General features: G+C 38.6%; 1 protein-coding gene across 4 annotated transcripts in view; it reads right to left on the bottom strand.

Annotated features, from left to right (window-relative positions):
- The window catches only part of LOC128694204 (uncharacterized), a 64,920-nt gene that overhangs the window by 19,965 nt on the left and 25,728 nt on the right, over window positions 1-19,227 (bottom strand). For 3 of the 4 annotated variants that reach the window (XM_053784198.2, XM_053784199.2, XM_070093738.1), the window contains 4 exons: window positions 18,973-19,149; window positions 18,219-18,365; window positions 17,695-17,808; window positions 15,581-15,706 (listed from right to left, as the gene is read on the bottom strand). In XM_053784198.2, coding sequence (XP_053640173.2) covers window positions 15,581-15,706; window positions 17,695-17,808; window positions 18,219-18,365; window positions 18,973-19,149 — 564 coding nt within the window. Of the gene's footprint in view, window positions 1-13,776; window positions 14,038-15,580; window positions 15,707-17,694; window positions 17,809-18,218; window positions 18,366-18,972; window positions 19,150-19,227 lie in introns of those variants that run through there. The other variant, XM_070093737.1, reaches the window with a different exon arrangement.

The following is a 19,227-nucleotide window of genomic DNA, read 5'->3' as shown; positions in this document are numbered from 1 at the left end:
GGGAGTTGGGGTTCATCTGATTTTGCTAATTTTATTTCGCTATTTCGTGATATCTTTTTTGTTCCCAGAATTTCTGATAGGGTTTTCCAGGTCTTTTTTATATCACCTCGTAAGTTGGATAATCTGTTCTCATAATACAATTTTTTTGCCCTTCTTATCAGGACCCACAAGTAACCGAATTCACAAACACTATGGGCAACTGCTTGTTGCTACCAACAATATCTAAACCTACAAGAATCTCTGAGACTAGTATCTCTTTAATAGACCACATCTGGACTAACACCATATTCCCTTTAAAATCAGGCATAATTACAGACAACACCACAGACCACTACCCATCCTTTCTCATAACCATTCTAGGTAAATTGCCCAAAGACATTACTAAAGTTACCTTCAGACTACATAATGAGACAGTTGTTAACAACTTTATAGCAGCTATGAATAACATTGACTGGCATAATGAGCTCGGAACATATACAGACATGAATGAATGTATAAATATTTTTCTAAAAAAAAAGCCCATTACCAATATAACAAACATTGCCCTAAAAAAACTAAACAGATCACAGCTAAGAGACTGAAGAGTACCTGGCTAACACCAAGCATCCTTAAATCCATTAACACAAAGCACCAATATGAAAAACAGTACAGAATGGGTCAGATAACTAGAGACCAGTCTAAGCATTACTCATCAGCACTTACCAGCCTGATAAGATCTACAAAAATTGTATTATGAAAATAGATTACATAACATCAAAGGTGATATGAAAAAGACCTGGAAAACTCTATCTGAAATTCTTGGAACTAAAAAGTTATCCAAAAACAAAACAATCAAATTAACAAAATCAGATGAACCCGTACTCCCACCAACTGAAATAGCAAACAGACTCAATGTTTTCTCCTCCACCTTGGAAAGAACCTAGCGAGCAAAATCCCAAACTCAAACACCCATCCATCAGATTACCTCACAAGCACCTACCTGAATACACTATTCCTAGCTCCAACCAACCCAACAGAGGTCTCACTCATCATCAGTGCCCTTAAAAACAAGCAGGAGAGATAAACAACTTGCCAACTTTTATGTACAAAATAAGCTTCTCAAATATTGTCACCAATTATTGCAACACTTTAACAAATCCATTGAATCATCTACCTTCCCAACAATCCTCAAAATAGCGAGGGTCACTCCGATCCACAAAGGAGGTGACCAAGCTGACTTGAATAACTATAGACCAATATCTAACTAACCACTGCTCTCTAAAATCTTTGAAAAATTAATTCATAGACGGATCTATTCCTACCTCATGTCACACAACATACTAAACCCCTGTCAGTTTGGATTCAGGAATAATAAAAGCACAAATGATGTTATCATACACATGCTAGAACTAATATATACCGCTCTCGAAAAGAAAGAAGTCCCACTGGGAATTTTCATTGATGTACGTAAAACTTTTGATACAGTCAACCATGAACTGCTGTACCCTAAATTAACACACTATGGTATAAGAGGCCACTTCCTCCCCCAACTACCTAAAGTCATACCTTAGTAACAGATGCCAATATGTGTACACAGGTGATGCAAACACTTCCACTCAACCAATCACAGTAGGAGTCCCATAGGGAAGTGTCCTTGGACCACTCCTCTTTCTCATGTACGTACATCAATGACCTACCGAATGCATCACAGCTACTCAAACCCATATTATTTGCAGATGACACTACATACGTCTTCTCCCACCCAGACCCACTCGTACTCGCCAACACTGTCAGTGCCGAATTGCAGAAAATATTTGCCTGGATGATGACTAATAAACTTACCCAGGATACTGATAAAACCTATTTCACTCAGTTTGGAAATAAAGTTGCACATGTTCCACTTAACATAACGCTAAATGGATCACCCATCACAAGACTCACAGAGGGAAAATTCCTAGGAATCCACCTTGACAGTAGCCTCAAGTTCCAGACACATATGCAACAAATCACCAAGAAAATCTCTAAGACTGTAGGCATACTATCAAAGATACGGTACTATGTTCCACAACCAGTTCTCCTGGCACTGTACCATTCACTCATCTACCCTTATCTCACATATGGAATTTGTGCATGGGGATCAACAACATTAAATCACCTGAGACCATTAATAACCCAGCAAAAGGCAGCAGTCAGAATGATAACAAATTCCCACTCCCGATAGCATACTCCACCAATTTTCAAAAGTCTAAATCTGCTCACCATTAAGAACATCCATACTTATTCATGTGCCTACTACATACATAGAACAATATACACAAACATAAATCCTCCACTCAAACTTCTCCTCACCAACCTTAACAGGACACGACCATAACACAAGACACAGATCTCTTTTTGATGTACCCCATGTCCATATCACAGTGTGTAAAAACTCTGTGCACATAAAGGGCCCCAAAATTTGGAATTCATTACCAGAAAATACTAAAGTAACCCGGTCTGAATATCAATTTAAGACTCTTCCCACCCTTAATCACCCTTGACTAAATGCTCAATACTCAGTATCCCAATAACAAAATTTCAATATTTATTCTTGAAGCTACTGTCCATTGTCGACAGGAATAAATTGAATCATGTTTCACAAAAAGCATTTTTGAATGTATGAATATATCCTTTGGTTAATATAAATTAGATTCATCTATAATTAATAGAACTACTGTACAACTATGATTAATTTCTTTAGTGTTAAGTAGTCAGTAAGCTAATAAATTAAGTCGGCCCATAATGCCTAGGCATAATAGAGGCTCTCTTTTCATTGCAACCAATTATTGTAAATAATCTCAATGTACTACTTGCAAAGAAATAAATAAATTTGAATTTGAATTTGAATTTGAATTTGGAGGTCACTGCCATGGTAATTCGGGTGTCATCTGCAAAGGAAGACATGGAGCTATGGCTTACATCTCTGTCTATGTCAGAAATGAGGATGAGGAATAGAATGGGAGCAAGTACTGTGCCTTGTGGAACAGAGCATTTTACCATGGCTGCCTGGGACTTTACTTTACTCTTTGTGTTCTGTTTGTTAGGAAGTTGTAGATCCATCTACCAACTTTTCCCGTTATTCCTTTATCACGCATTTTGTGTGCTATTACACCATGGTCACACTTGTCGAATGCTTTTGCAAAGTCTGTGTATACTACATCTGTATTTTGTTTATCCTCTACAGCATCCAGGACCTTGTCATAGTGGTCCAGTAGCTGGGACAGGCAGGAGTGACCTGCTCTAAACCCGTGTTGCCCTGGGTTGTGTAACTGATGGTTATCTGGGTGGTTGGCTAACTTGCTTCATAGAACCCTCTCAAAGATTTTTATGATATGGGATGTTAGTACTATTGGTCTGTAGTTCTTTGCAGTTGCTCTACTGCCACCTTTGTGGAGTGGGGCTATGTCTGTTGTTTTTAGTGTGTGCGGGATGACCCCCTGTGTCCATGCTCCCTCTCCATAAAATGCTGAAGGCATGCAATAGGGGCTTCTTGCAATTCTTGATGAACATGGAGTTCCACGAGTCTGGGCCTGGGGCAGAGTGCATGGGCATGTCATTAATTGCCTCTTCAAAGTCTTGTGGAGTTAGAATAATATCTGAGATTTTTGAGGTGACCAATTTTTGGGTTTTGTTCATAAAGAATTCACTTGGATTGTTGACCCTTAGTCTGGGCAGTGGCTCGCTGAACACTGAGTCGTACTGGGACTTTAGTATCTCACTCATTTCTTGGCTATCATCTGTGTATGTCCCATCCTGCCTAAGCAGCAGCCCAATACTGGATGTTGTTTTCCCTTAGATTTGGCATAAGAGAAGAAGTTTTTTTTTTTTTTTCAAATTCCTTTATGGCTTTTGGTTCTTCCTGTGATTATTGTCTCTTGTAAGATTCCTTCAGCTTAAGTTCGATATTTGCCTGGAATCGATGTGTTCAGTCCATCAGTTCCCAATATCTTACTGCCAGTTATGTTAAGGCCGGGAACCAATGCAATTGTAGAACTAGGGGAAGGGAGAACAACTTTGCAGTACCTAGACTCAGTGGTCAGGCTTCAGAGTCATTTTTCTATACAGCAATAAAAGAGTGGAATAGATTGCCTGTACATGTCAAAGCCAGTCATAGCATGAGCCAGTTCAAGAAGACAGCCAGAATGTAAATCATGAATAAGGCTACAGAAAGGGAGGAGAGTGATTTCTGGTATATCTAACATATACAGTGGACCCCCGCATACCGATGGCATCACATAACGATTAATCCTCATACCGCTTGCTTTAATCGCAAAAATTTTGCCTCGCATACCGCTTAAAAACCCGCTCACCGATTTTCGTCCGAGACGCGTCCAGTGTGCGCCCTCAGCCAGCCTCACATGTGCCGCCGGTGGCATTGTTTACCAGCCAGCCTCCGAGGTAACATCCAAGCATACAATCGGAATATTTCGTATTATTACAGTGTTTTCGGTGCTTTTTCTGGAAAATAAGTGACCATGGGCCCCAAGAAAGCTTCTAGTGCCAACCCTACAGCAATAAGGGTGAGAATTCCAATAGAGATGAAGAAAGAGATCATTGATAAGTATGAAAGTGGAGTGCGTATCGCCGACCTGGTCAGGTTGTACAAGAAACCCCAATCAACCATCGCTACTATTGTGGGCACCAGAAAGGCAATCAAGGAAGCTGTTCTTGCCAAAGGTTTAACTGTGTTTTCGAAACAAAGATCGCAAGTGATGGAAGATGTTGAGAGACTCTTATTGGTGTGGATAAATGAAAAACAGCTAGCAGGAGATAGCGTCTCTCAAGCGATCATAAGCGAAAAGGCTAGGAAGTTGCATGAGGATTTAATTAAAAAAATGCCTGCAACTAGTGCTGATGTGAGTGAATTTAAGGCCAGCAAAGGTTGGTTTGAGAGATTTAAGAAACGTAGTGGCATACATAGTGTGATAAGGCATGGTGAGGCTGCCAGTTCGGACCACAAAGCGGCTGAAAAATATGTGCATGAATTCAAGGAGTACATAGAGACTGAAGGACTGAAACCTGAACAAGTGTTTAATTGTGATGAAACAGGCCTGTTTTGGAAGAAAATGCCAAGCAGGACCTACATTACTCAGGAGGAAAAGGCACTCCCAGGACATAAGCCTATGAAAGACAGGCTTACTTTGTTGATGTGTTCCAATGCTACTGGTGATTGCAAAGTTAAGCCTTTATTAGTGTATCACTCTGAAACTCCCAGAGCGTTCAGGCAAAAGAATGTCCTCAAGGAGAATTTGTGTGTGCTGTGGAGGGCAAACAGTAAGGCATGGGTCACTAGGGACTTTTTCTATGACTGGTTACACCATGCATTTGCCCCCAATGTGAAAGATTACCTAACTGAAAAGAAATTAGAATTTAAGTGCCTCCTGGTGTTAGACAATGCCCCTGGTCATCCTACAGACGTGGCAGAGCGACTTTATGGGGACATGAAACTCATTAACATCAAGTTTTTGCCTCCTAATACCACTCCTCTCCTGCAGCCCATGGACCAGCAGGTTATTGCAAACTTCAAAAAACTGTACACAAAAGCTCTGTTTGAAAGGTGCTTTGTAGTGACCTCAGAAACTCAACTGACTCTAAGAGAGTTTTGGAGAGAGCACTTTAATATCCTCAATTGTGTAAACCTTATAGGTAAGGCTTGGGAGGGAGTGACTAAGAAGACCTTGAACTCTGCTTGGAAGAAACTGTGGCCAGAATGTGTAGACAAAAGGGATTTTGAAGGGTTTGAGGCTAACCCTGAGAGGATTATGCCAGTTGAGGAATCCATTGTGGCATTGGGAAAGTCCTTGGGGTTGGAGGTTAGTGGGGAGGATGTGGAAGAGTTGGTGGAGGAGGACAATGAAGAACTAACCACTGATGAGCTGATAGATCAACTTCAACAGCAAGAGGCCAGACCTGAGGAAACTGGTTCAGAGGAGGGGAGAGAGAAATTGAAGAAGTTGCCTACTACAAAGATTAAGGAAATGTGTGCAAAGTGGCTTGAAGTGCAAACCTTTTTTGATGAAAATCACCCTCACACAGCTATTGCAAGCCGTGTTGGCAACCTGTACACTGACAATGTTGTGAAACACTTTAGGGAAGTCATAAAGGAACGAGAGGTACAGGCCACTATGGACAGATATGTTGTGCGACAGAACTCCAGTGACTCTGAAGCTGGTCCTAGTGGCATTAAAAGAAGAAGGGAAGTAACCCCAGAAAAGGACTTGATACCTCAAGTCTTAATGGAAGGGGATTCCCCTTCTAAACACTAACACACACTCCTCCTCCCATCCCATCAATCATCACCAGATCTTCAATAAAAGTAAGTGTCATGTAATTGTGCATGCCTTTTTCAGTTTGTGTGTATTAAAATTAACATTTCATGTGGTAAAATTTTTTTTTTTTCATACTTTTGGGTGTCTTGCACGGATTAATTTGATTTCCATTATTTCTTATGGGGAAAATTCATTCGCATACCGATTATTTCGCATACCAATGACCCCTCTTGCACGGATTAAAATCGGTATGCGGGGGTCCACTGTATATACTATAATCTGATCCTATCTTTAATGTCAGTGAAAATAACTAATTTTACCTTTCCCCTAGTATATTTTCTCTTATTGTAACTGCTTTTACATAGTTAAGATATTTAGGTGTTTTTAACTAGTAAATATAAATAATAGTTATTGCAAGGACCCCCAATGGAAATAAGTCATGAAGCAGTAAACCTACATAGGGCAGGTGGGGGCTAGGTAGGGTATGGTGGCACAGGTCCATTACGTTGGATCAAAGCTATGTCATCTTTGACGAATGAGACACTTGGGAAAGATCTGGCAATGTTTATTGTGGGAAGGTTTGGCCAGCCAGTGGCTTCTTCAGTCTATTACAGAGGGACTTATCATCTCAAACTCCTCCTCATCTCCCACTGTTCTCTACAATGGACTGAAGAAGCTACTGGCTGGCCAGACATTCCCACAGTAAACATTGGAAGATCTTTCCCAAGTGTGTGTAAGCTGACACAGCTAAGGAAGAACACACACACCCATGGGGTTAATATTTTGCCACTTAAAATACAGTGGAACCTCTAGTTACGAGTGTATTCTATTCCATGACTTTGCTTGTATCCCGGTTTGCTTGCATGCTGAGTCAGTTTTCCTCACTTAAATTAATTGAAATGCAATTAATCCATTCCGGCTCTCCGGAGGCATGACAGAATACTAGAGTATTTCGCTAATATCAACTCTATGGCTTGTTTATCTGTCACAATTCATCTAATTATTTATTTATTTATTAATTTGAACATGATACAGAGAAGTACAAAGGAATACAGTTATTAAAGTGTAACATGCCAAAGCCTCTTGTATGCAGAGCATTATGGGCAGGCTTAAAATTAACTTAAGATTAACTAAGCAATGATATATTCAGTGGTAACAACATTATTATAAACAGATAACAAATTAGCACAAATGAGTATTACAAAGGCAGGTCATATGGTCATTTACTAAGTTGCTGAGCATTCAATAGAATGGAGTATTCTGTTAGGTAATGTAATTAAAAAATAACAAAGTTTAATTGGGTCACAGGTTAGACATTTATGAGATACAATAATGAGAAACATTTATGAGATACAATTTATGAGATACAATTATTCAGTATTTATTTAGTTGTGGGTGAGTAAGTGACTTTTGAGAAGAGACTTGAATTTATAAACAGACAGTGTTTCTTTTATATTCACAGGTAATGAATTCCAGATTTTAGGGCCTTTTATGTGCATTGAGTTTTTGCATAGCGTGAGATGGACACGAGGAACATCAAAGATTGATCTGTGCCTTGTGTTATGGTCATGTGTTCTGTTGAGGTTGGTAAGGAGATGTTTGAGGGGAGGGTTAATATCAGAGTTAAGTGTTCTATGTATGTAGTAGGTGCAGTAAAAAGTATGGATGTTTTGTATTGTGAGTAGGTTTAGAGTTTTGAATATTGGTGGAATGTGCTGCCTGTAGTGGGAATTTGTTATCATTCTGACTGCAGCCTTTTGTTGGGTAATTAGTGGTCTGAGATGGTTTATTATTGTTGAGCCCCATGCACAAATTCCATAGGTGAGACAGGGGTAAATAGGTGAGTGATATAGGGCCAGGAGGGCTGACTGTGGAACATAGTACCGTATCTTCGATAGTATGATTACGGTCTTGGAAATTTTTTTGGAACTTTGTTGTATGTGTGCTTGAAATTTGAGTCTATTATCAAGGTGGATTCCTAAGAATTTTCCCTCTGTGAGTTTTGTGATAGGTGATCTGTTTATCATTATGTTAAGAGGGACGTCTGTAGCTCTGTTACCAAACTGAATGAAGTAGGTTTTGTCAATGTTCAGAGTAAGTGTGTTAGTCCTCATCAAGGTAGATATTTTCTATAATTCGGCATTTACAGTATTGGCTAGCGTAACTGGGCTCGGGTGAGAGAAGACGTATGTAGTGTCATCTGCAAATAGTGTGGGTTTGAGTAGTTGTGATGCATTTGGTAGGTCATTTATGTATGTATATGAGAAAGAGAAGAGGGCCTAGGACACTTCCCTGTGGGACTCCAACTGTAATTGGTTGTGCAGAAGAGTTTGCCCCGTTTGTGTACACACATTGGCTTCTGTTGCTGAGGTAAGACTTTAGGTAGTTGAGGGAGTGCCCTCTTATACCATAGTGTGACAATTTTATGTGGAGCAAGTCATGGTCAACTGTATCAAAAGCTTTACGTAAGTCAATGAAGATCCCCAGTGGGACTTCATTTTTCTCTATTGCAGTGTATATGTGTTCTAGCATGTGTATAATAGCATCATTAGTATTTTTATTAGGCCTGAACCCAAATTGACAGGGGATGAGTATGTTGTGGGAGATGAGGTAGGAATAGATTCACTTATGAATTAATTTTTCAAAGATTTTAGAGAGAGGGTGTAAGTTGGATATTGGCCTATAGTTATTCAAGTCTGTTTGGTCTCCTCCTTTATGGATTGGGGTGACCCTTGCTATTTTGAGAACTGTAGGGAAGGTAGAGGATTCTATAGATTTGTTAAAGAGTGTTGCAATGATTGGTGATAGCACTTGTGATGCTTTTTTGTATATAAAGGGTGGTAAGGTATTTAAATCTCCTGTCTTGTTTTTTAGTGTGTTGATAATAAGGGAGACTTCAGTAGGCTTAGTTGGAGCTAGGAACAGTGTGTTCGGGTAGTTGCCAGTGAGGTAGTCATTGGGTGGGGTACCTGAGCTTGGGATTTTATTGGCAAGGTTTTTTCCTATAGTGGAGAAGAAATTATTGAGTCTGTTTGCTGTTTCAGTTGGTGGGAGTTGGGGTTCATCTGGTTTTGTTAATTCAGTTTCGCTATTTTGTGATATAATAAACATAATAAACAATATAAATAACATAGAAACCTGATATATACTCTAGAATGAATAAAATGTCATTATGTGAGAAGTGGAGGCAGCCACAACCGCTCCATCATTGTTGGGGTAATCACTGCCATCTAGTGACGGCCTTTCGAAGCTGTCTATTATAATTATTATTGTATAGTACATTATCATTATACATATATTATTATTATGCAATAAGATCACAGTTCCTTGATAATGTGAGTAGTCACGAAAGTGCTTGGAATTTCTCTATTCTTTCAAAGTGGTTGTTTTGCATGTACACCTACCATCCAACTTACGACCTGCTCGACTTACGACCACTCGACTTACGACTGTGTTTTTTATGCCAAATTTCTGGGAAATAAACTACTATTTGTGTTATACACAGTGTTTATCCTAAACCTTACAGTATAAAATACAGTACTAACAGCATAAAAAGTAATTTATTTATTTAGTAATTTTAGCATACATACAGAGGTACAAAAAAATACAGGTAAGAGCAGCATGCCAAAGCCACTTATATGCATAGCATTATGGGCTGGCTTAAAATTAACTTAAGATTAACTAAGCAATGATGAAATCAGTGATAAGACATTATTGTAAACAGATAACTATAAAGCACAAATGAGTATTACAAAGACAGGTCATATAGTTGCATGCATTGCTGTACATTCAGTAGAATGGAGTATTCTGTTAGGTAGTGTATTTAAAAAATAACAAAGTTAGATTGGGTCCTAGGTTTAACATTTATGTGATATAATTGTGAGAAACATTTAGGATATACAATTTATAAGGTTCAGTTATTCAGTATTTATTTGGTTTTGGGTGAGTAAGTGATCTTTGAGAAGAGACTTGAATTTATAAACAGGTAGTGTTTCTTTTATATTTACAGGTGATGAATTCCAGATTTTAGGGCCTTTTATGTGCATTGAGTTTTTGCATAGCGTGAGATGGACATGAGGAACATCAAAGAGTGATCTGTGCCTTGTGTTATGGTCATGTGTTCTGTTGAGGTTGGCAAGGAGATGTTTGAGGGGAGGGTTAATATCAGAGTTAAGTGTTCTATGTATGTAATAGGTGCAGTAATAAGTATGGATGTTTTGTATGGTGAGTAGGTTGAGTGTTTTGAATATTGGTGGAGTGTGCTGCCTGTAGTGAGAATTTGTTATCATTCTAACTGCAGCCTTTTGTTGGGTAATTAGTGGTCTGAGATGGTTAATTGTTGTTGAGCCCCATGCACAAATTCCATAGGTGAGATAGGGGTAAATAAGAGAGTGATAAAGGGCCAGGAGGGCTGACTGTGGAGTATAGTACCGTATCTTCGATAGTATGCCTACAGTCTTGGAAATTTTCTTAGAAATTTGTTGTATATGTGTATGAAATTTGAGTCTATTATTAAGGTGGATTCCTAAGAATTTTCCCTCTGTTAGCTTTGTGATAGGTGATCCGTTTATTGTTATGTTAAGAGGGACATCTGTAGCTCTGTTACCAAACTGAATGAAGTAGGTTTTGTCAATGTTTAGTGTAAGTTTGTTAGTCCTCATCCAGGTAGATATTTTCTGTAATTCGGTATTTACAGTATTGGCTAGCGTGACTGGGCTCGGGTGAGAGAAGACGTATGTAGTGTCATCTGCAAAAAGTGTGGGTTTGAGTAATTGCGAAGCATTTGGTAGGTCATTTATGTATAGGAGAAAGAGAAGAGGGACAAGGACACTTCCCTGTGGGACACCAACTGTAATTGGTTGTGCGGACGAGCTTGCCCCATTTGCGTACACATATTGGCTTCTGTTGCTGAGGTATGACTTGAGGTAGTTGAGGGAGTGCCCTCTTATACCATAGTGTGACAATTTTACGTGGAGCAAGTCATGGTCAACTGTGTCAAAAGCTTTACGTAAGTCAATGAAGATCCCCAGTGGGACTTCTTTTTTCTCTATTGCAGTGTATATATGTTCTAGCATGTGTATAATAGCATCATTAGTATTTTTATTAGGCCTGAATCCAAATTGGCAGGGGTTGGGTATGTTTTGGGAGATGAGGTAGGAGTAGATTCGTTTATGAATTAATTTTTCGAAGATTTTTGAGAGAGGGTGTAAATTGGATATTGGCCTATAGTTATTCAACTCTGTTTGGTCTCCTCCTTTGTGGATCGGGGTGACCCTTGCTATTTTGAGAACTGTAGGGAAGGTGGAGGATTCAATGGATTTGTTAAAGAGTGTTGCAATGATTGGTGATAGTACTTGTGACATTTTTTTGTATATAAAGGGTGGTAAGGTATTTAAATCTCCTGCCTTGTTTTTTGGTGCGTTGATAATAAGGGAGACTTCGTATGGGTTAGTCGGAGCTAGGAACAGTGTGTTCGGGTAGTTGCCAGTGAGGTAGTCATTTGGTGGGGTATCTGAGCTTGGGATTTTATTGGCAAGGTTTTGTCCTATAGTGGAGAAGAAATCATTGAGTCTGTTTGCTGTTTCTGTTGGTGGGAGTTGGGGTTCATCTGATTTTGCTAATTTTATTTCGCTATTTCGTGATATCTTTTTTGTTCCCAGAATTTCTGATAGGGTCTTTCAGGTCTTTTTTATATCACCTCGTAAGTTGGATAATCTGTTCTCATAATACAATTTTTTTGCCCTTCTTATCAGGCTGGTTAGGATTGATGAGTAACGTTTTGTTTGGTCTCTGGTTATGTGACCCATTCTGTACTGTTTTTCATATCGGTGTTTTGTATTTATGGATTTGAGAATGCTGGGTGTTAGCCAGGGACTGTTCAGTCTCTAAGCTGTCATCTGTTTAGTTTTTTTTAGGGCAGTGCTTGTTATAGAGGTATTGGGTCTTTTTTAGAAAATTATTAAAACATTCGTCAATATCTGTATAGATTTCTAGCTCAGTGTGCCAGTCAATGTTTGTTAGTGCTGTTGTGAAGTTATTAATGGCTGCCTCATTGTTAAGTCTGAAGGTGACTTTAGTAGTGTCTTGGGGTAATTTACCAAGAGTTGTTATGAGGAAAGTAGGGTAGTGGTCTGTGGTATTATCTGTAATTATGCCTGATTTTAAAGGGGATATGGTGTTGGTCCAGATGTGGTCAAGTAGGGAAACACTAGTCTCCGTAACTCTTGTAGGTTTTGTTACTGTTGGTAGCAACATGCAGTTACTCATTGTGTTTGTGAATTCAGTAACGTGTGGGTCCTGGTCTTGCAGGAGATTTATATTGAAGTCACCTGAGAGTAGTAAGTGATCTTTGTTCATGCGTGCATCAGTTATCATACTTCCTAGGTTTTGACTAAATTGGCTAATGTTTGATTGTGGAACTCTGTAGATGTTTATCACTGTGAGAAGTGAAGTAAAACATGAAATGCCTAAATAAAACAATAAAATAAAGTCATTACAAAAATTTTTTTTTTTTATTATCACACTGGCTGATTCCTACCAAGGCAGGGTGGCCCAACATCACGAAAATGTGATGTTGATATTCAGTAGTAAAGTTCGACTTACGTCCATTTCGACTTATGACCGGTTTCTCGGAACCGAACTCGGTCGTAAGTCGCATGGTAGGTGTATTATTATTATACGTATTGTATTATTATTATTATATTATATTATTATACTATTATTATTATATGTACAGTATTATTAGTATTATTATTTATTAGTATGTACATATTCTGATAATAATTTATATTATTATATTACGTATATTATTATATAATTATTATATACATACAGGTACCATCCGACTTACAACCAAGCTTGGTTCCGACCAACCGGTCATAAGTCAGAATGGACGTAAGTCGAACTTTACTACTGAATATCAACATCACTCTTGTTTTAATGATTTTATTTTATTGTTTTATTTTGGTATTTCATTTTTTACTTTACTTTTTATGCTATTAGTACTGTATTTCATACCATAAGGTTTAGGATAAACACTGTGTACAACACAAACACTTGTTTTTTTCCCAGAAATCTGGCATAAAAAACATGGTCGTAAGTCGAGTGGTTGTATGTCGAGCAGGTCATAAGTCGGATGGTAGGTGTATTGTTATTATTATTATTATTTATTAGTACATACGTATTCTTATAATAATACTCTTGCTTACCATTTGTAATTTTTATTCACACAAAAAATAGAAGACTACTGCATTATTGTAATAGTTGTATAAATAACGTCAACCCATTTATGACTGCTTATAGGAATGGCCTGTTGGACAGCTACTGGACAGTGACGTCATTTGTTTACTCTTGAACATCGCCAAAGAATCGAACATTTCTGTTACTTTGAGCTCAGTTTCAAGGTACTTTTCGTTGTGAAACCAATCAAAATCATAATTATTTATGTAAATATTTTTCCATTCTATCAAATGAGACTGAAAAAACAAGAACACAGCCATAAAAACTATACGAAAATATACAGCTAAGGGACGGCTAATGGCTGAGAAGTGAACTCCATTATTTATGGTCCGATTTCTTTCATTTTTGGTGTACATTAAGAAGCATCTTTCCATCATACATTGCCCAAGTTTCAATAAGATAGTCCAACAAACAACTGAGATCCAATTCCCTAAATCAAGATCAAGAGCCCCTCACCAGCATCAAGGAACCTCCCTTGAGGTCTGCTTGCATCTTGAAATTGCGCTCGCATCTGGAAGCAAAAAATCAACTGAGTGACTGCTTGTATCTTGAAAAACTCGCATGTTGGGGCACTCGTAAGCCGAGGTTCCATTGTATTAAAAACAAAAGACAAATGAAGCAGAAGCAATTATTAGTGAATGTTTTTATGTAAATCTAAGATACATATATATATCTGTACACATTGTGTTCTGTTTTGAGTGTATATGTTAGCTGTGTATAACATAATCGATCCTCTGCTAAGAGTACATACATATGTTAGCTGTGTATAACATAATCTGTCCTCTGCTAAGAGTACATACATATGTTAGCTGTGTATAACATAATCTGTCCTCTGCTAAGAGTACATACATATGTTAGCTGTGTATAACATAATCTGTCCTCTGCTAAGAGTACAAATTCAAATTCAAAGTTTATTCTCTATAAGGATTACAATGCTGAGTTTACAGAAATTTGGTTATTGTTTGGTTTACATGTAGTAAAATTGTGATTACAGAGTGTACCACTAGAACGCTTAGCATGGCTAGGCATTTCGGGCATACTTAGTTTTATTCTTAATTGTAAAATATTACAAATTATGAGGTAAGTTGGTATTATGGCTAAGTGACTAAATACTAGTTTGTGAGTTTAGCAATGTGAATGCTTTTGTTTTGGCACAGTACATAGTTTCAGTATTGGAGTATCACAGGATTCATTATTTTAAGACTGAGATTAATATTTCTGTTTATGGTGAAATGAGTGAGTGAGTGTAAGTGTGAACCACCAGGTGGTATTCGTGTAGTTAGTTGACGGGGTGTATCAGGGAGATAAGATGTTTTCTAATGGTAGTTTTGAAGGTGATGAATGTGTCTGCAGTTCTAGAGTTCTCAGGTAGGGTATTCCAGATTTTAGGGCCTTTGACATACATTGAATTTTTGTAAAGGTTTAGTCGGACACGGGGAATGTCGTAGAGATGTTTGTGTCTGGTGTTATGCCTGTGGGTTCTGTCACAACTATCAAGAAAGTGTTTTAGGTCAAGGTTGATATTAGAGTTTAAGGCCCTGTAGATATAGATTGCACAGTAGTAAGTGTGGATGTACTGAACTGGGAGTAAGTTTAGATCTATTGATGTGCTACAAGCACATGTGCATGTTAGCTGTGTTACAAGTACACTTGCATGTTAGCTGTATTACAAGCACACGTGCATGTTAGCTGTGTTACAAGCACACTTGCATGTTAGCTGTGTTACAAGCACACTTTCATGTTAGCTGTATTACAAACACACGTGCATGTTAGCTGTGTTACAAACACACTTGCATGTTAGCTGTGTTACAAGTACATGTACATGTTAGCTGTGTTACAAGCACACATACATGTTAGCTGTGTTACAAGCACACATATATGTTAGCTGTGTTACAAGCACACTTGCATGTTAGCTGTATTACAAGCACACATATATGTTAGCAGTGTATAAAACATAATGTAAACAGAACAGGCAAAAGACACACACATTACCACCAAAACTACACAACAAACACTGGAAGTTGCAGTCGCCAGAGTGCAACTTAGAGTTATACCTTGAAGAAGAGGTTGAGCGGTCTGTGGTTGATCTCAGTCAGTACCCAGGGGCAGAGAGAGAGACCATCCATGGTGTGTGCCCGGGCGGGTACCCCGTGTTGTGCTGCCAGGCCACCTGCCACTATCTGTCCCAATAATGTCAACTTTTACTTATTGTACTGGTAGACCAGTCTTGTAATAATAATAATACCACAACTCTTAACTCAGCAGTATTGCTCCTTCTTACACTATTATCTCAGCAGTATTGCTCCCTTTTACACTATTACTTCTCTTATCTCAGCAGTACACTATTAACTCTCTTATCTCAGCAGTATTGCTATCTCAACAATATTACCTCTCTTACCTCACCAGTAATGCTCTCTCTTACACTGTTACCTCTCTTATCTCAGCAGTACACTATTACCTCTCTTATCTCAGCAGTATTACTCTCTCAACAGTATTGCCTCTCTTATCTCAGCAGTATTACTCTCTCAACAATATTGCCTCTCTTATCTCAGCAGTATTACTCTCTCAACAATATTGCCTCTCTTATCTCACCAGTATTGCTCTCTCTTACACTATTACATCTCTTATCTCAGCAGTATTGCTCTCTCACACTATTACCTCTCTTATCTCAGCAGTATTGCTCTCTCTTACACTGTTACCTCTCTTATCTCAGCAGTATTGCTCTCTCTCTTACACTGTTACCTCTCTTATCTCAGCAGTATTGCTCTCTCTTACACTGTTACCTCTCTTATCTCAGCAGTATTGCTGTCTCTTATACTATTATCTCTTATCTCAGCAGTATTGCTCTCTTACACTGTTACCTCTCTTATCTCAGCAGTATTGATCTCTCTTACACTGTTACCTCTCTTATCTCAGCAGTATTGATCTCTCTTACACTATTACCTCTCTTATCTCAGCAGTATTGCTCTCTCTTACACTGTTACCTCTCTTATCTCAGCAGTATTGCTGTCTCTTATACTATTATCTCTTATCTCAGCAGTATTGCTCTCTTACACTGTTACCTCTTATCTCAGCAGTATTGATCTCTCTTACACTATTACCTCTCTTATCTCAGCAGTATTGCTCTCTCTTACACTATTACCTCTCTTATCTCAGCAGTATTGCTCTCTCTTACACTATTACCTCTCTTATCTCAGCAGTATTTCTCTCTCTTATCTCAGCAGTATTGCTCTCTCTTACACTGTTACCTCTCTTATCTCAGCAGTATTTCTCTCTCTTACACTATTACCTCTCTTATCTCAGCAGTATTGCTCTCTCTTACACTGTTACCTCTCTTATCTCAGCAGTATTGCTCTCTCTCTTACACTGTTACCTCTCTTATCTCAGCAGTATTGCTCTCTCTTACACTGTTACCTCTCTTATCTCAGCAGTATTGCTGTCTCTTATACTATTATCTCTTATCTCAGCAGTATTGCTCTCTTACACTGTTACCTCTCTTATCTCAGCAGTATTGATCTCTCTTACACTATTACCTCTCTTATCTCAGCAGTATTGTTCTCTCTTACACTGTTACCTCTCTTATCTCAGCAGTATTGCTCTCTCTTACACTGTTACCTCTCTTATCTCAGCAGTATTGATCTCTCTTACACTATTACCTCTCTTATCTCAGCAGTATTGTTCTCTCTTACACTGTTACCTCTCTTATCTCAGCAGTATTGCTCTCTCTTACACTGTTACCTCTCTTATCTCAGCAGTATTGCTGTCTCTTATACTATTATCTCTTATATCAGCAGTATTGCTCTCTTACACTGTTACCTCTTATCTCAGCAGTATTGATCTCTCTTACACTATTACCTCTCTTATCTCAGCAGTATTGCTCTCTCTTACACTATTACCTCTCTTATCTCAGCAGTATTTCTCTCTCTTATCTCAGCAGTATTGCTCTCTCTTACACTGTTACCTCTCTTATCTCAGCAGTATTTCTCTCTCTTACACTATTACCTCTCTTATCTCAGCAGTATTGCTCTCTCTTACACTATTACCTCTCTTATCTCAGCAGTATTGCTCTCTCTTACACTATTACCTCTCTTATCTCAGCAGTATTGCTCTCTCTCTTACACTATTACCTCTCTTATCTCAGCAGTATTGCTCTCTCTTACACTATTACCTCTCTTATCTCAGCAGTATTGCCCTCTCGTAATAAACCAAGAGTCTGTCCCTCTGTTTGTCTCTTAAGAGCGAACACCTTGCCATAAGGAACTCTTCTTATTATGAACTCAACCTGAGGGGGCAAAACATCACTCATTACTACCTGTGGCAGGTAAATAGGTACAGATATCACCTGTGACAGGGATAAGGTATACTCAGATACTGACTATAACTGTAACTTAATAAGTACACTAACATGGGTTCTAACTTTTATCTATGGCATATTAATAGGTACAGACCTCACCTGTGACAGAAAGTAGGTACTAACCTATATGTTCATTCTTGATAATGTTATTTTAGAAATTATGTTCAAACCTTACTGTTGACAGGTACGTAATAGGTACAGATGTCATCTATTATTGTAGCATCAATGTTAATACAGATGTAATAGAAATAGGTATGAACCCATTACAAGGCCATAGGTGTTACCTATGGCCTGTAAATAGGTACAAATGCCAACTAAGGTAAGAAATAGGTACTAACCATAGGCGTAGACTCGTTTTTGATGATGGTGTGTACGTCAGCAGCTGTGGTGATAGGTACACCAGACACACTGAGCAACCTATCACCTATGTGGAAGGTGTTGTGAAGGTAGGGGTGTTCACGTTGCTTCCAGCCGGCCACATAAACCTGTAATATTGTACACCTTGTTTACTAGTGTATACCTCTTGTTTACTCATGTACATCTCTTGTATATGCATGTACACTTCTTGGTTACTCATGTACATCTCTTATACACCTATGTACACTTCTTGTATACTCCTCAATACCTCTTGTACACCCATGTACACCTCTTGTTCACTCGTCTACATCTCTTGTACACCCGTGTACACCTTTTGTATACTGGACACCTCATATACACCCATGTACACCTCTTGTATACTCATGTATATCTTTGTACACCTGTGTACACCTCTTGTATACTCCTGAACACCTCTCGTACACTCATGTATACCTCTTGTACACTCCTGGACACCTCTTGTACACTCATGTATACCTCTTTTACACTCATGTACACCTCTTGTACAACCATATATGTCTCTTTACTCATGTACACCTGTAATATTGTACACACATGCACATATACACTTGTACACATATACAGTAATAACGAGAGAGAGAGAGAGAGAGATAGAGAGAGAGAGATAGAGAGAGAGGGAGAGAGAGAGAGAGAGAGAGAGAGAGAGAGAGAGAGAGTGAGTGAGTGTTAGAGTGAGAGAGTTAAAGTGAGACTGACCTGGTTACATATATTAACAAAAGCCACAGAATTAGAGCAGTCTTTCTTTCTTAGAGTGAGTCTAACACCAGCCTGGTGAGATATCTCTCTCTGTAGCCTCACCACCTGTTGTTCTCTCAGACTCATTAACCTGCCATCCTGCCCCACCTGGAACTGCTGCTGCTGCTGCTGCTGTTGCTGAAACAAGCAGGTAATATTTTTGACCATTCCATACCTAAACATGAAGCTGCAGAGTAATAATTCTCATATGTCAGA

This window comes from Cherax quadricarinatus, chromosome 43, assembly GCF_038502225.1.
Source record: "Cherax quadricarinatus isolate ZL_2023a chromosome 43, ASM3850222v1, whole genome shotgun sequence".
Taxonomy (NCBI): Eukaryota; Metazoa; Arthropoda; class Malacostraca; order Decapoda; family Parastacidae; genus Cherax; species Cherax quadricarinatus.
This window is presented reverse-complemented; position numbering and strand designations above follow the sequence as displayed.